Source organism: Archocentrus centrarchus, chromosome 15, assembly GCF_007364275.1.
Source record: "Archocentrus centrarchus isolate MPI-CPG fArcCen1 chromosome 15, fArcCen1, whole genome shotgun sequence".
NCBI lineage: Eukaryota > Metazoa > Chordata > Actinopteri > Cichliformes > Cichlidae > Archocentrus > Archocentrus centrarchus.
In genome coordinates, this window is record NC_044360.1 from 5,442,255 (window position 1) to 5,457,888 (window position 15,634).

Consider the following 15,634-nt stretch of genomic DNA (forward strand, 5'->3'; position numbering starts at 1 on the left):
GACCGAGAGCTAGGGAAATCAGGCTGCGTGGAAACTGACCGAGAGCTAGGGAAATCAGGCTGCGTGGAAACTGACCGAGAGCTAGGGAAATCAGGCTGCGTGGAAACTGACCGAGAGCTAGGGAAATCAGGCTGCGTGGAACTGACCGAGAGCTAGGGAAATCAGGCTGCGTGGAAACTGACCGAGAGCTAGGGAAATCAGGCTGCGTGGAAACTGACCGAGAGCTAGGGAAATCAGGCTGCGTGGAAACTGACCGAGAGCTAGGGAAATCAGGCTGCGTGGAAACTGACCGAGAGCTAGGGAAATCTGGCTGCGTGGAAACTGACCGAGAGCTAGGGAAATCTGGCTGCGTGGAAACTGACCGAGAGTGAGGGAGAGCTGACTGAGATGGCTGGGAGTGAGCTGAGGCTGAGGCTGACTGAGACCCTGCTGCAGCAGTTAACGCTGAAAACCGATGCGAAGGCTTGGACCTGGCTGCCCCCACCCGCGGAACAGGAACGGGTGCAGAGGTCAGCCCGTCCGTGGCTGCCCCCACCCGCGGAACAGGAACGGGTGCAGAGGTCAGCCCGTCCGTGGCTGCCCCCACCCGCGGAACAGGAACGGGTGCAGAGGTCAGCCCGTCCGTGGCTGCCCCCACCCGCGGAACAGGAACGGGTGCAGAGGTCAGCCCGTCCGTGGCTGCCCCCACCCGCGGAACAGGAACGGGTGCAGAGGTCAGCCCGTCCGTGGCTGCCCCCACCCGCGGAACAGGAACGGGTGCAGAGGTCAGCCCGTCCGTGGCTGCCCCCACCCGCGGAACAGGAACGGGTGCAGAGGTCAGCCCGTCCGTGGCTGCCCCCACCCGCGGAACAGGAACGGGTGCAGAGGTCAGCCCGTCCGTGGCTGCCCCCACCCGCGGAACAGGAACGGGTGCAGAGGTCAGCCCGTCCGTGGCTGCCCCCACCCGCGGAACAGGAACGGGTGCAGAGGTCAGCCCGTCCGTGGCTGCCCCCACCCGCGGAACAGGAACGGGTGCAGAGGTCAGCCCGTCCGTGGCTGCCCCCACCCGCGGAACAGGAACGGGTGCAGAGGACAGCCCGTCCGTGGCTGCCTCCCCCCGCGAAACAGGTACGGGTGCAGAGGACAGCCCGTCCGTGGCTGCCTCCACCCGCGAAACAGGTACGGGTGCAGAGGACAGCCCGTCCGTGGCTGCCTCCACCCGCGGAACATCTCTTGCATGGAAATGGGTGTCTGCAGTCTTTTCTGTGGCCAAAGTATCAGAAGTAGTTTTATGGGTCTTTGAAGGAAAAGGGAGTTCAGTCCAACTCAGTATTCGCTCTACATAACTATGAGTTAATGGTGGTAATGAGTCCGTAAGCCAGGGGTGTTCTATTATTAGTCCATGAAGTCTGTGTGCTATGGCTTTCCCCTGCTTGTCACAGGGTTGCCGAAACCACTGAATGCACAATTCCAAAACATGTTTACAGGAGTCCTGCTTAAATCCCTCACTGGGCTGTTTACACAGTGGTTTACAACAATCTGGTTCCATTATTTTCTTTTTGGGGTGCAAAGAAACAGGCATAGACAAAGAGTCACTCACGGACATGATTAATGGTGTATGAAGCGGTGACGGCTGTGTGGAAACCTGAAGCTGTGGTGACTGACTCCGCGGCGATTCTCTCCGACGCTGCCGGGAGCTTGGCCTTCCTCCCTCAGCGGCAGGCAGCGGCGAAGCGGAAGCGCTGGGAGGCCAGGGACCCCTGTGTCCCAGGAACCGGAAAAACGACTCCTCCGGAGTCATTCCGGGCGGCGGCTCCGGCGAAAAGTCTCTTTGCTTCCTCCGGGTTCTCGTCCTCCGTGGCTGCGGCGTGGAAAACCGCGGCGTCATACCGCACGGCTCCGGGGACGAATCATGCAGCTGCTGCCAGGAATTCCCCTTCCGCCATGGCTGCGGCGCCCGCTGAGGAGGGGAGGGACCAGTGAGCGGAGTGACAGGTGAGCGAGCGGCAGGAGACAAAAAAATTCCGCCAGTGCGGATAACTCGTGGCTTAGGAGGAGGAGGTGAGTGGCGTCGCCGGGGACCGTTCCAAAAAGCAGGTCCCCCCAGCGCCAGGCGAGTGCCACTGTAGGGGTCGGAGTCTGCGGGGTCCATTCGTGGTCGCGTCATTCTGTCATGGCAGGCCGCCGTGCAGGCAGGAAGGAGGACCCCAAATAGCAGACTCGGGACAGGTGTAATTCATTCACTCGCTTTATTTACCCCAATCTGACAGACATTAACATGAGCTCTCCCTGGCATACACTTAACGGAGAGACGTGAAACTAACTAGACTTGACTTGAGCAAACAGACGTACATGCAGGACAGCAGAGAACAACCATCAATGACGCGACAAAGAACAAAGCAAACCCAGGGGCTTAAATACATACAGAAGGCAATGGTGGGTAACAAGAAACAGCTGGGGAACACAGGGCACAGGTGAACAGAATCTACCTAATCAACAAGGGAAGACAACTAGACAGGACACACAGGGAGTACTAAACTATCAAACTAAAACAGGAAGTAAACAAAGACATAATGCAGACTAAGCACAAACCCATAACCCACTGAAGACCCACATGAGAGAAACCAAACATACATAATCAGAGATAACCAAACATAACCAAAAGAACACAAAGCACTGGGCCACCGGCCCAGGATCATGACAACCTGGCAGCAGTCCGAAGCCTCCAGCAACCGACCACCAACTGGTTGAGGAATACACATTTTTCTGAAGGTTGCCAGAACGTCGCCGACTGGCATAATTATATTCCAAAAATTCCAGGATCAGGCTCTGATCCAGTACACAATCCAGTTCAACCACATAGCATCCTTGGCAGAGGTGACTAAATCTGTGGAGCCTCCTTGTCAGGTAAACTGGTGACCTTATCCTGAATATTTTGAATATCAGTTTTCAGAATGTAATTAATGCTGCAAAGCTAAAGATACAGCCAGTTTCTTTAATCCTTCTCTGTCTGTACGCTTGGGACAGAAGATGAATTATTATTCATAGTTTTCTGATATCAGAAAAATTGGCCTGGAGCAAATAGCAACTTTTCATTTTTTAGAGTAGCTTCTTCATCTTTAATAAGTCTTTTAGCTGATTAGAGGTCAGTGGCTGCAGGAAAAGTACAAGTGAAGTTATTTTCTGTTTACTTACTGCAGTTTGAAGATGTTTGTGAGCTCAGGGCGAGGACACAGACTGTCCAAGAAGTTTCGGTAAATTTCAAGTGTAAAGTCTTCCAGTTTGATACTGTCCCCCTGTCAAATGTAGAGAACATGGACATTAATGATCGACAATGCTTAACTGCAAACAAAGTTTAAAACCCTTTTTTGAAATGCTACTTTTTCTCCAACATATCTCCTTCTTTCTGTGCTCACAGGAATATTTAATGTGTGATTCATGTGAATCAACATGACTCTGTTTTGAATTAGAATGAGCTGCTTGAAAAGTTGATGACCCAGATATCTGAGCTTATTTCACCCATCCATGCACCGTGAGTCATTCTGGACAAAACCAACAGACAAAAGCTTCAACGGCAAACAGAGAACCGAGACAAAAGAAGGAAAATCTTTGTGAGTCTAATATATATATAGATATCCCTAAAAAGGAACAGCTTTTCATGCGTGTCTGCCACTTGTAACTGAAGTATTTACCCTTCCGTAGGGCAGTTTGCAGCTCTCCAGGGCATTCTCGACTCTTTTTCTGTCCGATGAAAACAGCCGAACAATACTGCAACAGACAATTGCGTCACAATATTATCGGCTCATTACTGTTACTGTGTTAATCCTCGAACACAACTCTTCTACCTTCATCACAAATCTCACCCTCATCCCTCAAACCCCATCCTTCAGCTGTGCAACCTGTCAACCCGTTGGGGCTTTCTTAAAACTCTGCTCCCTCAGCTTCTAGGATATCAGCTGACCTTAATTCTGCTCTCGGTTTGCTTCTAAAATACAGCTTCCTGTCATAGCTGTATTATCCATCTCATGCTCTGGCAGTGGTTGATTACCAGGTCAGTGCTGAATTAAGCACCTTCATGAATCCTGTCCCTGTTTTCGCTTCCCCAAGTGCACATGGAATTAAGTTTATTTTTGGAAGCAAGGGACAGGAAAGAGCAAAGTTAAAGTTTGTGCATGTCTCTGAAGATTTCTTCAGGCTAATTCCTCACGTTCTCAACCATATACTGTAACATGTGCCTCAAAGTTAACACTCAGGCAGAGCCACAGAGTCTTGGGGATCTAATAATCATAGGGAACTCACTTCTTGACAGGAATTCTCCCCTCCGCATTCGGCTGAAGAGTTAACCTGACGTACCTGAAACAGAGAAAGTAGAGAAGGTGTGAGTTTCAAAGGGTGAAGTTTAAGGGCAGCCTTAGCTTCCCACCTGTGCTTCCCTTTAAGGCACGAACTGTTTAATAAAACAAACAAGTGTGTGCAGTGATGAATGTGTGCGTACTCACGCTTTCAGCAGACTCTGGTCTCTGTTGAGATTGTGGCTCAGCAGGTTGGAAGACAGAGAAAACAGTTCCTCACACCACACCTACAAAAAAAAAAATAACACAAAGACACAGTCGCACACGCTGCATCATCATTATCATCACAATTAGTCATGGTCACAGTCACTGTAATGAGCTCAGCACCTTGGCTTCGTCCTCCTGTGAAGCGATGAAGTTAAGCTGGTTGACGTTTACGAGGTCTGAAGCCGTAACCACGGTAACCATGCGGTTCTCCAGCCTACCAACCAGGTTTCCCACATCGAGCAGCTCCCGCAGCTTAGCCTCCTATTGGACGACACAGAGTGAAAGCTGTCAGCAGAATCAGAGCCACAAGGGAGGCCTGTACTGTAGGGAGGAGACAGATGAAAGCGAGGGGAGCTGGAGGGATGTGAGGACGGCTGAGACCGTTGGAGGCAGTTTATTTGCTTCTATTTATGCCCAGTGTGGCATGTTATTTGTAACACACAGTGTGTTACATGTATTGTGGTGGAAAGAGAGTGAAGGTTGAACATGACAGTCAATCAGCTGATTAAACGAAGAAACGGGTTGTGGTGAAAAAACAGAAAACAACTGAAATAAAAAATAATTTAATGTCAAAAGGGGCTACAAATTTTCTCCCATTTTTCTAGCTGAAGACAGTATTATCATCCTTAATGCATCACTGTAAATATACAGTACTGTACAAAAAACTGGAGTCCCCTCTCATTTCTTTATATTTTGCTAGGAAAATGGGAAATAGGTGAAGCAACTTACTGAAACTTGTGCAAACATAAATGGAAATACAGCAACAACAGAGTCTGTGCAATTCTAACAAGGCTGAACATCAATAACCACCTTTGTTCTTCAGCAAAGCCTGAATTCTCTTAGACTAGCCTTTATGTAGTCTTCAGGAATAATTCTCCAGGCTTTTGTTCCATTAAAGATGATACACACTGCTTCAATAATGTTGAGATTCGGGCTCTGGAGAGGCCAATCCTACTGATAGTGTTCCATTGTGTGTGTTTCTAGGTGGGTATCCTTTGACTGCATTGGCTGTGTTTTTGGGATCTTGCTGAAAAATGAAGCTGTTCCCAATCAGATGCTTTCTGCATGGTGGATCAAAATCTGATTTTTCACTTTTCAGTGTTTGTAATTCCATCAGTTTTGACAAAATCTTCATCATGGTTTGGTGCTGAAGTGCAGCCTTGAACCATGATGGCCAAACAGATGGCTGCAGACACTCACTGTTGTCACTCTCTCTCCTGACTTCCTCCATACATATTGGCAACCTCTGAGAAATGGTCAGGTACAATGCCTGGACTGAAAACAAGATCAATAACTGATGGGGATATCCTCCCGTGATTAATGAAAATATAAAATCAATGTAGAAATCAGGACAACATTATAGCCCCATAGAAGACATCTTATTACCTTCTTCAAAACTACTTGCCCTACACTTTTATCCAAATACTGTACCCCTGGGTTAGTAAAGATATAATACATATTCGAGCAAAAATATGTTTTCAATATTAGCAATACTCATTAAATGTAAGAGATTAATATTATGGGATTATCTTTAACATTTCTACAAATACTTTCTAGTAACCACATCTTAGATCGCATGCCAAAAATTTCCATGGTAAACAAATTAGAGAAAGTACATACTACAGTCGTATACAGGGGTGTATACTACGTAATGTATTTCTATTTATATAATCTATAACAACAAGACAGACATAATGCATACTTGCAAGGTATTCACATCATATTATCCTCATGTGTATCCAGGAATATTACTACATAATGCACCCACACTAATCTGCTTATATCAATGGCTTATGCATAACATCACTATAATCATAAGGCAATTGCTGAGCAGTAGGTATGGCATTAATATTGCTCAATGATGAGTCATAGTCTGTACTATTTATAGTCATGAGTCATCCCTGACCAACATGTTAGACAATGCACAGCCAATCAGAAGTTGGCAACACAGACTGTGGCCTAGAACTGATGTTACTATAAATAGACTGGCTCTTTACCTGGAAATTTGGGATTCCCCTGGTTTCTCACTATCGCCAACTGTGCAATGAACCAAGGTCACTTGCTAAATATGGGAAATCCCCACATTCTCCATTTTGTCAAGCAGGTTTAGCCAATCACACAGCACAATATGATCACATGATTAGGCTAAGCCAATCAGGAATGAGAAAGAGGCTTCATCATTAGCATATATTATCATAGCATTAGCAGCCTGAAGTCCTGTATTGTTTACTCTCCACTTCAGATAAATGCAGCCAAAGTGTACAAAGGGTACTAAACATCCAGGAATATGATTGTTGTGTTGCACATCTTTGAAGGGTAATGAACACATATGCCAAATTTCATGAATCAACTCCTTGTGATTTTGGAATCTATAAACCAGAAAGGTAAAACCTCATGGACAGGCACCTGGATAGACAGATGGGCAGACAGACGAATGGACGTATGAATATCAGTTGCACATCTTTGAATGACAGCAACTCGGCCGCAAAGTGGTAGGCCATGCAAAATCACAGAGCAGGGTCAGCAGATGCTGAGGCGATTAATGTTCAAAGGTCGCCAACTTTCTACAGAGTCTATTGCTACAGACCTCCAAACTTTGCGGTCTTCCTGGGCTGCGAAGGACGTGGGCCGGGTCCTTCGAAGGATGCGGCCCCTGAATTTGGACATTGTGCGTCTATATAATCTGTATGCCGGGAACTTGTGCACTGAGAAACGTTCCATGGTGCAAAGTGCGATTAAAATGCGTTAAAAATTTTAATTCATTAATTTCCCCGTAATTAATTAATCGAAATTAACGCGTTAAAATCCCACCCCTAATATATATATATATATATATATCCTGTTATATATATACATATATATATATATCCAGTTAAATTCCCTACTCACATGGAGACACATCATTTTTAGGATGACAAAGTAAAAGCAGGGGTAGAGGACAAGCCTTCTATAGAAGTAGGAAGCAAAGAAATAAATATAAAATGATAGATAGTGGGTTAAGAGAAATAAAATTTTAAAAACTCTCATAGTAGACGAGGCAAAAAACAGATGCTGAAAAATGTGAACTCATTATAAAAGCACAAATGCTATAATGTCAGCTACAAGTGATACAGCAAACATAAAATCAAATATTAAAAACTTAATGAATAAAACATCATGTTCTGCTGCATAAGAGAAGCAACCGTTGGGTGAGAGGTCACTAGCCACAGAGATGTTGTAGGTGGACTTAAAATTGCAGTGCAGGAAGGACACAGTATGCATTTCACACACGCGGGGTCAAGTAGAGGTGAATGGAGGCAGAGAGATGACGGTACCTTGGGTGTTTTTGTGCTTCTGCCTGTTCTGACATCTTTTACCAGGGTCAGGTCCAACAGTTCTGAGTCCTAATGAAAACACACCCACACAAATATCACACACACACACACACACACACACACACACACACACACACACACACACACACACACACACACACACACACACACACACACACACACACACACACACACAGACAGCTGTTATCTGGGAGCTAAAGGCTTCCTCCTGTTTCCTGTTAAGGATTTAAGTTCACCTGGAGAGAAAGTGTGTGTATGTGTGTATGTGCAATGACACGCTATCTTTATGCTTGCTTTTGAAAATACCTTTGAAAAGGTATTCCTCCAAAGTTTCATTGTATATTATATCTCTACAGTTCTAGTTTATGAATACATTACTGTAACAGCACTACGCATGCTGATTAGCATATAAAAAAACAGAAAACTATTATTTTATTATTTTCTAATTTTCCTGTAATACTTACGATTGTCTGTGAAGACAATTAAGCACTCAATGGTCAATCATTAGAAAACCATATCTATGAAACTGGATCTCTTAACCTGACTATCCTGCATGAAAGACTAGCCTGCTATAACATACTGTAGAAAACAAGTTTGTACAGGTTGCCTGGTGGGAAGCAATCTGTCTCCAAACAATCGCAGTCTAACTCGGATTGATCCCAGTCACTCTCAGGCCTCGTTTACATGAGAACGTTTTCAGATGAAAACATTAAAGGTTTGATGCGTTCGACCTCCCGTTTACACAAGAATAGCGCGAAAACGATACTTTTTGAAAACGGGTTCCAGTGTGGAGCATTTTTGTGTAAACTTTTTGAAAACGGGGGCACTGGTACATGCGCACTATGGTTGCGACACCTACCATTACCATACGTTTCTGTCTGAACAAGTTACTTTTTGAAAAAGAATACATTAAAACGACACCGTTTCCACTGAAAATGTTCTTCTGTAATCAGGACCTCAGACAGTTTGCCAACATGTTGCCTAAGTCGGCCAAAGTCAATCTGCGCTGATGAACGCAATTTATTGGCGACTCGTGTCTTTGTAGTACGGGACTTCACTCAGCTGGTTGCCAAACTGGTTGTATTCTGATTATATTCCAAGATTGCAAATTGATATTAGACTGACTCAATCTAATTGCCGTTTTACTGCCGTCTTCACACACCAAAGTTGCTTTGAACACAGCAACTGATGACGAGTGTCCCATAAACCTGGCCCCAGTTCAAAGGCAACAAGATTGTAAATTCATTACCGATAGTTGCAATAACTTTGGTTGCGTTATGATCTCAAACCACTGCTTTCCTTCTGTATCTATATCTCTCTCTGTATCTACTGTATATGAAAGTATTTCTAAGCAACTCACTATGATGCGTTAGCATCATCTCACAGCACAACATAGCTTAGCACAGCATAATGTAGCATAGCATAAATACAATAGATTCAGACTAACAGCTTAACTGTTATCCTGCAGCAAATATTGCTTGTATTGTTGTGTGTACAAGATAAACAAATTATTCTCACAAGATAAAAAATAGCACTTTATTTGTGCACAAAAGGGAAAATTATTCAGAAAATATTTAATCAAATTCAAGATTGAGAATTAATTAATTAATTAGTAAATTAATTTAGGCAAGAGTGCATAAAATAAGAAGGTAATGAAACATTTAATGATTCATCTTTGACTCACAATCAAGTCTGAAAAAGTTCCAGTTTTAATTAATGAAATACTTAGATGTGAATATTGATGAGTCAAATTTGAACCAAATCAATTTATGTCACATTTTTCAAGGATCCAGCTAAATTTGTTCCCCATCATTTAATAAATCTAGAACCTGTCTAAGAGTGTAATATCTAAGACAGTTGATATGTTTGTGTATATGGGGGCTTAACCTTGTTTTGGTCGGTCCAGTAGAGGTAAAATCCATGTGGATCCACATGCAGGGTCACTGGGGTGACAGTGGACAAATCCTGGGGAGAAAAGCAGGTGGGGAGAGTGAAAACAATCAAAACAATACAATAAAATCATCACAAAACTGAGCAGTTAACCATTTATGCATCAAATAATCGCAGTAGTGTCCATAGGGCTTTCTACTTGTTGGTTTAATAAAATTTTGCAAGAATACACCGTCTGCAGTGGCACGAACAGATAATGATTCATACTGTAAGTGTCCAGAATCTCACTTTACTACTCACTACAGAGTGACCTCTTAAACAGGCAACACTAAGTGATTTTGTTTTCATGTTACAGACTGAAGTTCTTTTCAGCTGTCATAACACTATCTATCCATATTAACCCACCATGACAGTTCCTAATTGGCTCCAGGTGGAATCAGACAGAGCCTCTGATGTTTTAGCGTTTGAAAAAGTCGTAGCATTTTATACACAGCAGGTGTTACAGAGGACTGGTTTGTGTGGCTAATTACTGGTTAAAAATAAAATACTCTGAAGCCTGGCACAGATATCTGGTATTGAATGGGCAGACAAGATGTTCTCTTTTAATTTTGAGTATTTTCTAAATGGGGTTAAGCTGTTTGAATCCCAAAATTATTTGATAAATATCGATGTCATGATTGAAGATACTGAAGACATTCAAGGGAATCCAAAAATTTGTGACTTTGTAAAGCTTTGAGTTTATACAGTTTTATAGAAGTTTAATGTGACAAAGATCGTATTGGAGTGACTTTATTACAGGTACTGATGCAACCTTTTTACAGTTGAAATTTTCCCATAAACCAAACAAAAAGGTTGAAACGGTCTGATGTGACAGATCAAACATGACTTGAATTCAGCAACTTAAGCTGTACAGAATCAATAATGCAGTTAAAAATAAGGGTTTCACAAACCAACTGCAAAATAAGTCAAAATATTGCCCAAAATTAGTGATGCTGAAAAATACAGCACTGCATCAAAGGTTAAAGCTGAAATCTGAAAGGTGATGAAGCACACTTAAGACTTCTTTATGAAGGTGTTTTGCCTTGCAGCTTTTGCACCTGGGAAGGTGCGACTTGATCAAGACAATCCAAGCAAAAGGTTTTAGACACTGTATCACATTGATAGTACATTTCACATGGTTCCAAACTTCAGTATTAGGAAATTCAAAGAACTGCTGAAGGCTAGGGAGTTTATAATAAATATATACCGTTAAAGGTTATAGTTATAAATCAGCTGGTTTCTGGTTAAGCCTTTATTCTCCACAGAGATGTCAACATGTCAGAGGGAGAGATGGGAAATGTTGCAGCTTAAATAGATCACCAAATTGGAAGGGTGTGTTTGATGTATGATGTGAGCCGAGTGATACAGCGCAGCTCAACTTGCCTGCCTAAACTAGCTTGCAGGCTTTGTTTCCATACTATGATAGACCAGCACAGACTGGGACCATTTTTTTCCTTCACTTTCAAGTCTTTTCTTCCCGTCATCCTTGCAGACTGAATCTTCCAAAAAGGGCACACACACACCCACACACACAAACACACAACCAGACACTATGGCATGTCAGTGCCTTCTCGTCCTGCGGTTATTAAAGCTATATTTTATCAGATGCCTGCCTGCTATGCGCGCTGCATCCTTTGTTGTAGGTACCTTGACATGGATTTGGTAACGATCCTGCTTTAGGCGTCGGTATGAGCTGTTCCAATACAATTTAATGTCACACTCAAATAGTGTAGCGGTGTCCACCGGCTCCTAAGCTAAACGCTAATTGATTGGTGACTCAAACACGACAGCAGTGTTAACTATGTGCAGCACAGGAGGAGAGAGGTGTGAAACAGACAGTTTCCCACTTCCAGCATGAATCTTTTGCATCCTTCACCTTTAGCCATCAATTGTTGGACACATTTGGATGGATATCACCTTTAAATCAACATAATAATAAACCTTGATATTTTAAATCAAGGTTTTGTTAATGTGTAAAAAACAAAACAAAACAAAACAAAACAGCAGTCTAATCAGATTCATTAGCAAATTTAACTTTTGTTAAATCATCCATCCATCCATCCATTCGCTTCCGCTCAGCCTGTTCAGGGTCGCGGGGGGGCTGGAGCCTATCCAGCTGTCATAGGGCGAGAGGCGGGGTACACCCTGAACAGGTCGGCAGCCTGTTGCAGGGCCAACACAGAGAGACAAACAACCTTTCACACGCACATTCACGCTCTCATTCACACCTATGGGCAATTTAGTGTAGCCAATTAACCTAACCCCAGTTTTGTTAAATCAAAATAACAAAAAATGTTTGATGCATTGGTGCAGTGCGTTGATAATACACGCTGGCAGAAATGCTGTATATGGTCAGGGTTAAGAAAACATCATGGGTAAAACACACTCGCTGGACAACAGCAGCTCTTAGCATTGTTGGCTCATTTGTGCATGAATGAGTGACACACGCCAGCCTTGAATGGTGCCCCAGGGAGAACAGACTGGGAAGGTTAATGTACTTTGGCAACTTGTAGCCATTATTGGCAATATACCCGTGAGCAACGCAAAAGGGTGCAGGCTACTGAAATAAACAAATCTCATGTTTGAGGAAAGCCACTGAAATCAATAAAAATAGGAGCTCAGGACACTGATGACTGATATTCAGATTTCCTGAATGAAATCACAATAAAAATAGAACAAGGTTAAAAGACAATAGTGCAGCTGTTGATTACACATTGAACACTGAAATAAAAAAAAAAAAAAAAAATAATATGAAAAGGTGTGAAATATATCTCAGGATTACCAGTGCAAAAAGAGCCTGGGATGTCCACTGGTGACCAAAAGCCCACTACGAAACAATCGCTTGGGAGCGACTGCCTTATTAGAAGGAAGAAATCTTAAGAATTTAAGATTTAAGCTGGACTACGCCAGCTGTCAGAGGGTGAAAGGAGGGGTACCCGTCTAGGTACAGCCATTGTACCATGTCTTCAATCTCAGGTAACAGTTTGCACCTTAGTTTAATGGTGCAAAAAAATTGGGTACAGGGGTACATGTTAATTTAAATAATTAATCCTTCATGCTTGGGAAATGACTGGCGTTTGTAGTGCTTTTCAATTCTTACTGATCACTCAAAGGTTTATCGGTCACGCTTCAACATCTACTTTACATGTGGAAACACTGACCTCCGCGTTATTATGCTACTTATATACTACAGAGGGACAGAATAAAATGCTTTTATTACAGCAAAACCTTAAAATTCAAGATTATTTCTTTTTTTTAAATTGACTGTACATAAACTGCACCATAAAGCAAATATATACCTCTTACTGCTGTAATGAATGCGCCTATTTGGTTCTCAAAAGGACATATTTTAGCCCTTAGGAGGGACTTTTACTCTATCCCTGTTTCTGAGAAGGTATGGGACCAGATTTAGCGCAATCCTCTAAATATTAGATGCCCGTAATTATAAAGTTCTTTGCATTCTTTTGCAGGATTTCTGTTTTCTTGAAAGCGTTAACACAGCCTGCATTCAGAAGAGTAAAAAACCAGAAGAAGAAGCTCAGAAGCTGGTTAACTAGCTCCCTGGTTGTCACCTGTTGCCATAGCAACCAATTCTATTTTTCATAAAGCCCGGCTCTACATGCTGGAAAGATTCAAATATCACAACACACACATGCACACACACACTACTTTCAGCCATTATGAATGGACTCAGCTCTGCATTGGATTAGTTCTTAAGCAGTTCCCCATAAGTAGGATTCATGATATTATACAGCTCAGTGATCACACACACACACACACACACACACACCCATCTGATCTGTTTAGGTGATGGTAACCATGCCAGTTACCATGGAAACGGGACAGCATTTTTTTCCCTTTCCTCCTCATTGTCAGCCCTCTGTACTTCAGCATACCAACACACACACACACACACACACACACACACACACACACACACACACACACACACACACACACACACACACACACACACACACACACACACACTCTGCAAATACCTCGTGTTTGACTGCGCTCTTGAAGGGCACAGGAGTAAGTATGTGAGGACTTTAAACACACACACAGTAACTGCAGACTAGTGGATACCAACAGGTGCCAAGAAGCTGATCTCACACACACACACACACACACACACACACACACACGCACGCAGGCACACACACACACACACACACACACACACACACACACACACACACACACACACACACACACACACACACACACACACACACACAAACATATCTGCTGCGCTGCTGTCTAATCCACAGGTACTTACTGCCAAAGCTCAATCAGCAAATGAATAGTAAACACATCTGACATCATGGCACATTTCCTCCTCTTCCTCCTCAATTTCTCGCTCTCCAAATGAATTCAAATAGTTTAAATTCAGTGATTTTTTTTCTTACCGTCCTTAATTTTATTTTTAAAGTAGTACAATTAAATCAAATAATTTGTTTGCACTTGAGGAAAATCAGTGTCCTTACCTCATCCCATTTAATGAAGTTGCTTCCGTTCCTCAGCGTGTGAGAGACGGAAGGAGGCTGGAGTTTCAGCGCATGGACCCCCGGCTGAGCACTCGCCATGGCTTCACACACACATTAACCCTCACTTTCTCTCTCACACGCACAAACTAGAGATGCTCAGATGCAGGGATGCTGCATCTCAGTCATGTCCAGGCTGAGAACTCCTCAGAAGTCAGACATAGATGCTCGGCTGCAGCAGCATCCTCTCCTCTTCTGAAGAAGAGTCCTATATTTGGTCTCTTGTCTTTGCTTTCTCTTTGTTCACTCTTTTCTTTTTTTAAATTTTGAGTCCTTCTTCTCTTTCACCTTCCTTTCTGCTCTGTCTCTGTTCTCACACCTCTGTTTTCTTATTCTTCCCTCCTCTTTTCTTTCTCCCTCCCTCTTCTTGTCTCCCCCTCTCTCTGTTGGTGCTGCATCTCACAGAGAGACAGACTGAAACAGATGCCTTCGTGGGAGACAGGATACGTGTGTGTGTGTGTGTGTGTGTGTGTGTGTGTGTGTGTGTGTGTGTGTGAGAGAGAGAGAAAGTGTGTGTGTGTGTATGTGTGTGTGCATGCACTGCCCTCCACAAATTGACTCATCGGCGACATGCGCACAACGGCAGCTTCCCACAGATGGGGGAGGGATAAGAGAGGGAGACCAGGAGCGACAGGGTGAGCGAGAGAGAAAGAAGAGAGTGGGAGAGATGGAGAGAAATGAGAAGAGAAGAAGAGAAAGGAGGGAGAAAGAAGAGGAGAGAGAATAAAGAGCTGGAGGGAGAAAAGGAAAAGAGAGTGGGCGTTTTAGTGGAGGGTGAATCAAACCAAACCAGGATTATGGTCAAATGAGGCCAGTTTTGAATTCTCACTGTATTAACAGCTATGTTATGTGGCTCCTATACCACAGACATTAATCTAATGTAACAGCCTCTACTCTGAAACTACACTGCAGGGATTCGGTTCTGCTGAGCATCAGTAAGGTTTGGTGCTGATGCTGGGCCATGAAGCTTTCACTTAGCACCGGTGTTCGATGGAGTCTTCAGAGTTTGATTAACATTTGGTGAAGTACTGATAATAGTGTCAATAAGCATAAACATAATTTGTAATGTATGCATGCTTTGCTTCTCTCCTGCTGTTATGAGACTGTGCACAAAGATCATATTAGCTTTGGAAGGCCAGACAGTAAACGCTAATAAAAACACTTAATTCTGTCCCCAAAAATGAGTCCGCATGTTTGTAGCCTGTTTTTCCTCATTTTAAAAAAAAAAATGCTGTTTAAATTTTGTTCAGTTACAGTTATCGGTATGTGGCTACTTTGAGTCGCA

At 43.5% G+C, this 15,634-nt stretch overlaps 1 protein-coding gene across 1 annotated transcript in view; it reads right to left on the bottom strand.

Annotated features, from left to right (window-relative positions):
• The window catches only part of LOC115793156 (1-phosphatidylinositol 4,5-bisphosphate phosphodiesterase beta-1-like), a 38,676-nt gene extending 24,022 nt beyond the window's left edge, over positions 1 to 14,654 (bottom strand). The window contains exons 1-8 of the mRNA XM_030747995.1: positions 14,293 to 14,654; positions 9,761 to 9,838; positions 7,853 to 7,921; positions 4,659 to 4,799; positions 4,479 to 4,558; positions 4,279 to 4,332; positions 3,672 to 3,747; positions 3,175 to 3,275 (exon numbers count right to left, since the gene is read on the bottom strand). Coding sequence (XP_030603855.1) covers positions 3,175 to 3,275; positions 3,672 to 3,747; positions 4,279 to 4,332; positions 4,479 to 4,558; positions 4,659 to 4,799; positions 7,853 to 7,921; positions 9,761 to 9,838; positions 14,293 to 14,391 — 698 coding nt within the window. The 5' untranslated portion in view covers positions 14,392 to 14,654. The remainder of the gene's footprint in view (positions 1 to 3,174; positions 3,276 to 3,671; positions 3,748 to 4,278; positions 4,333 to 4,478; positions 4,559 to 4,658; positions 4,800 to 7,852; positions 7,922 to 9,760; positions 9,839 to 14,292) is intronic.
• Between the last annotated feature and the right edge of the window lie 980 nt (positions 14,655 to 15,634).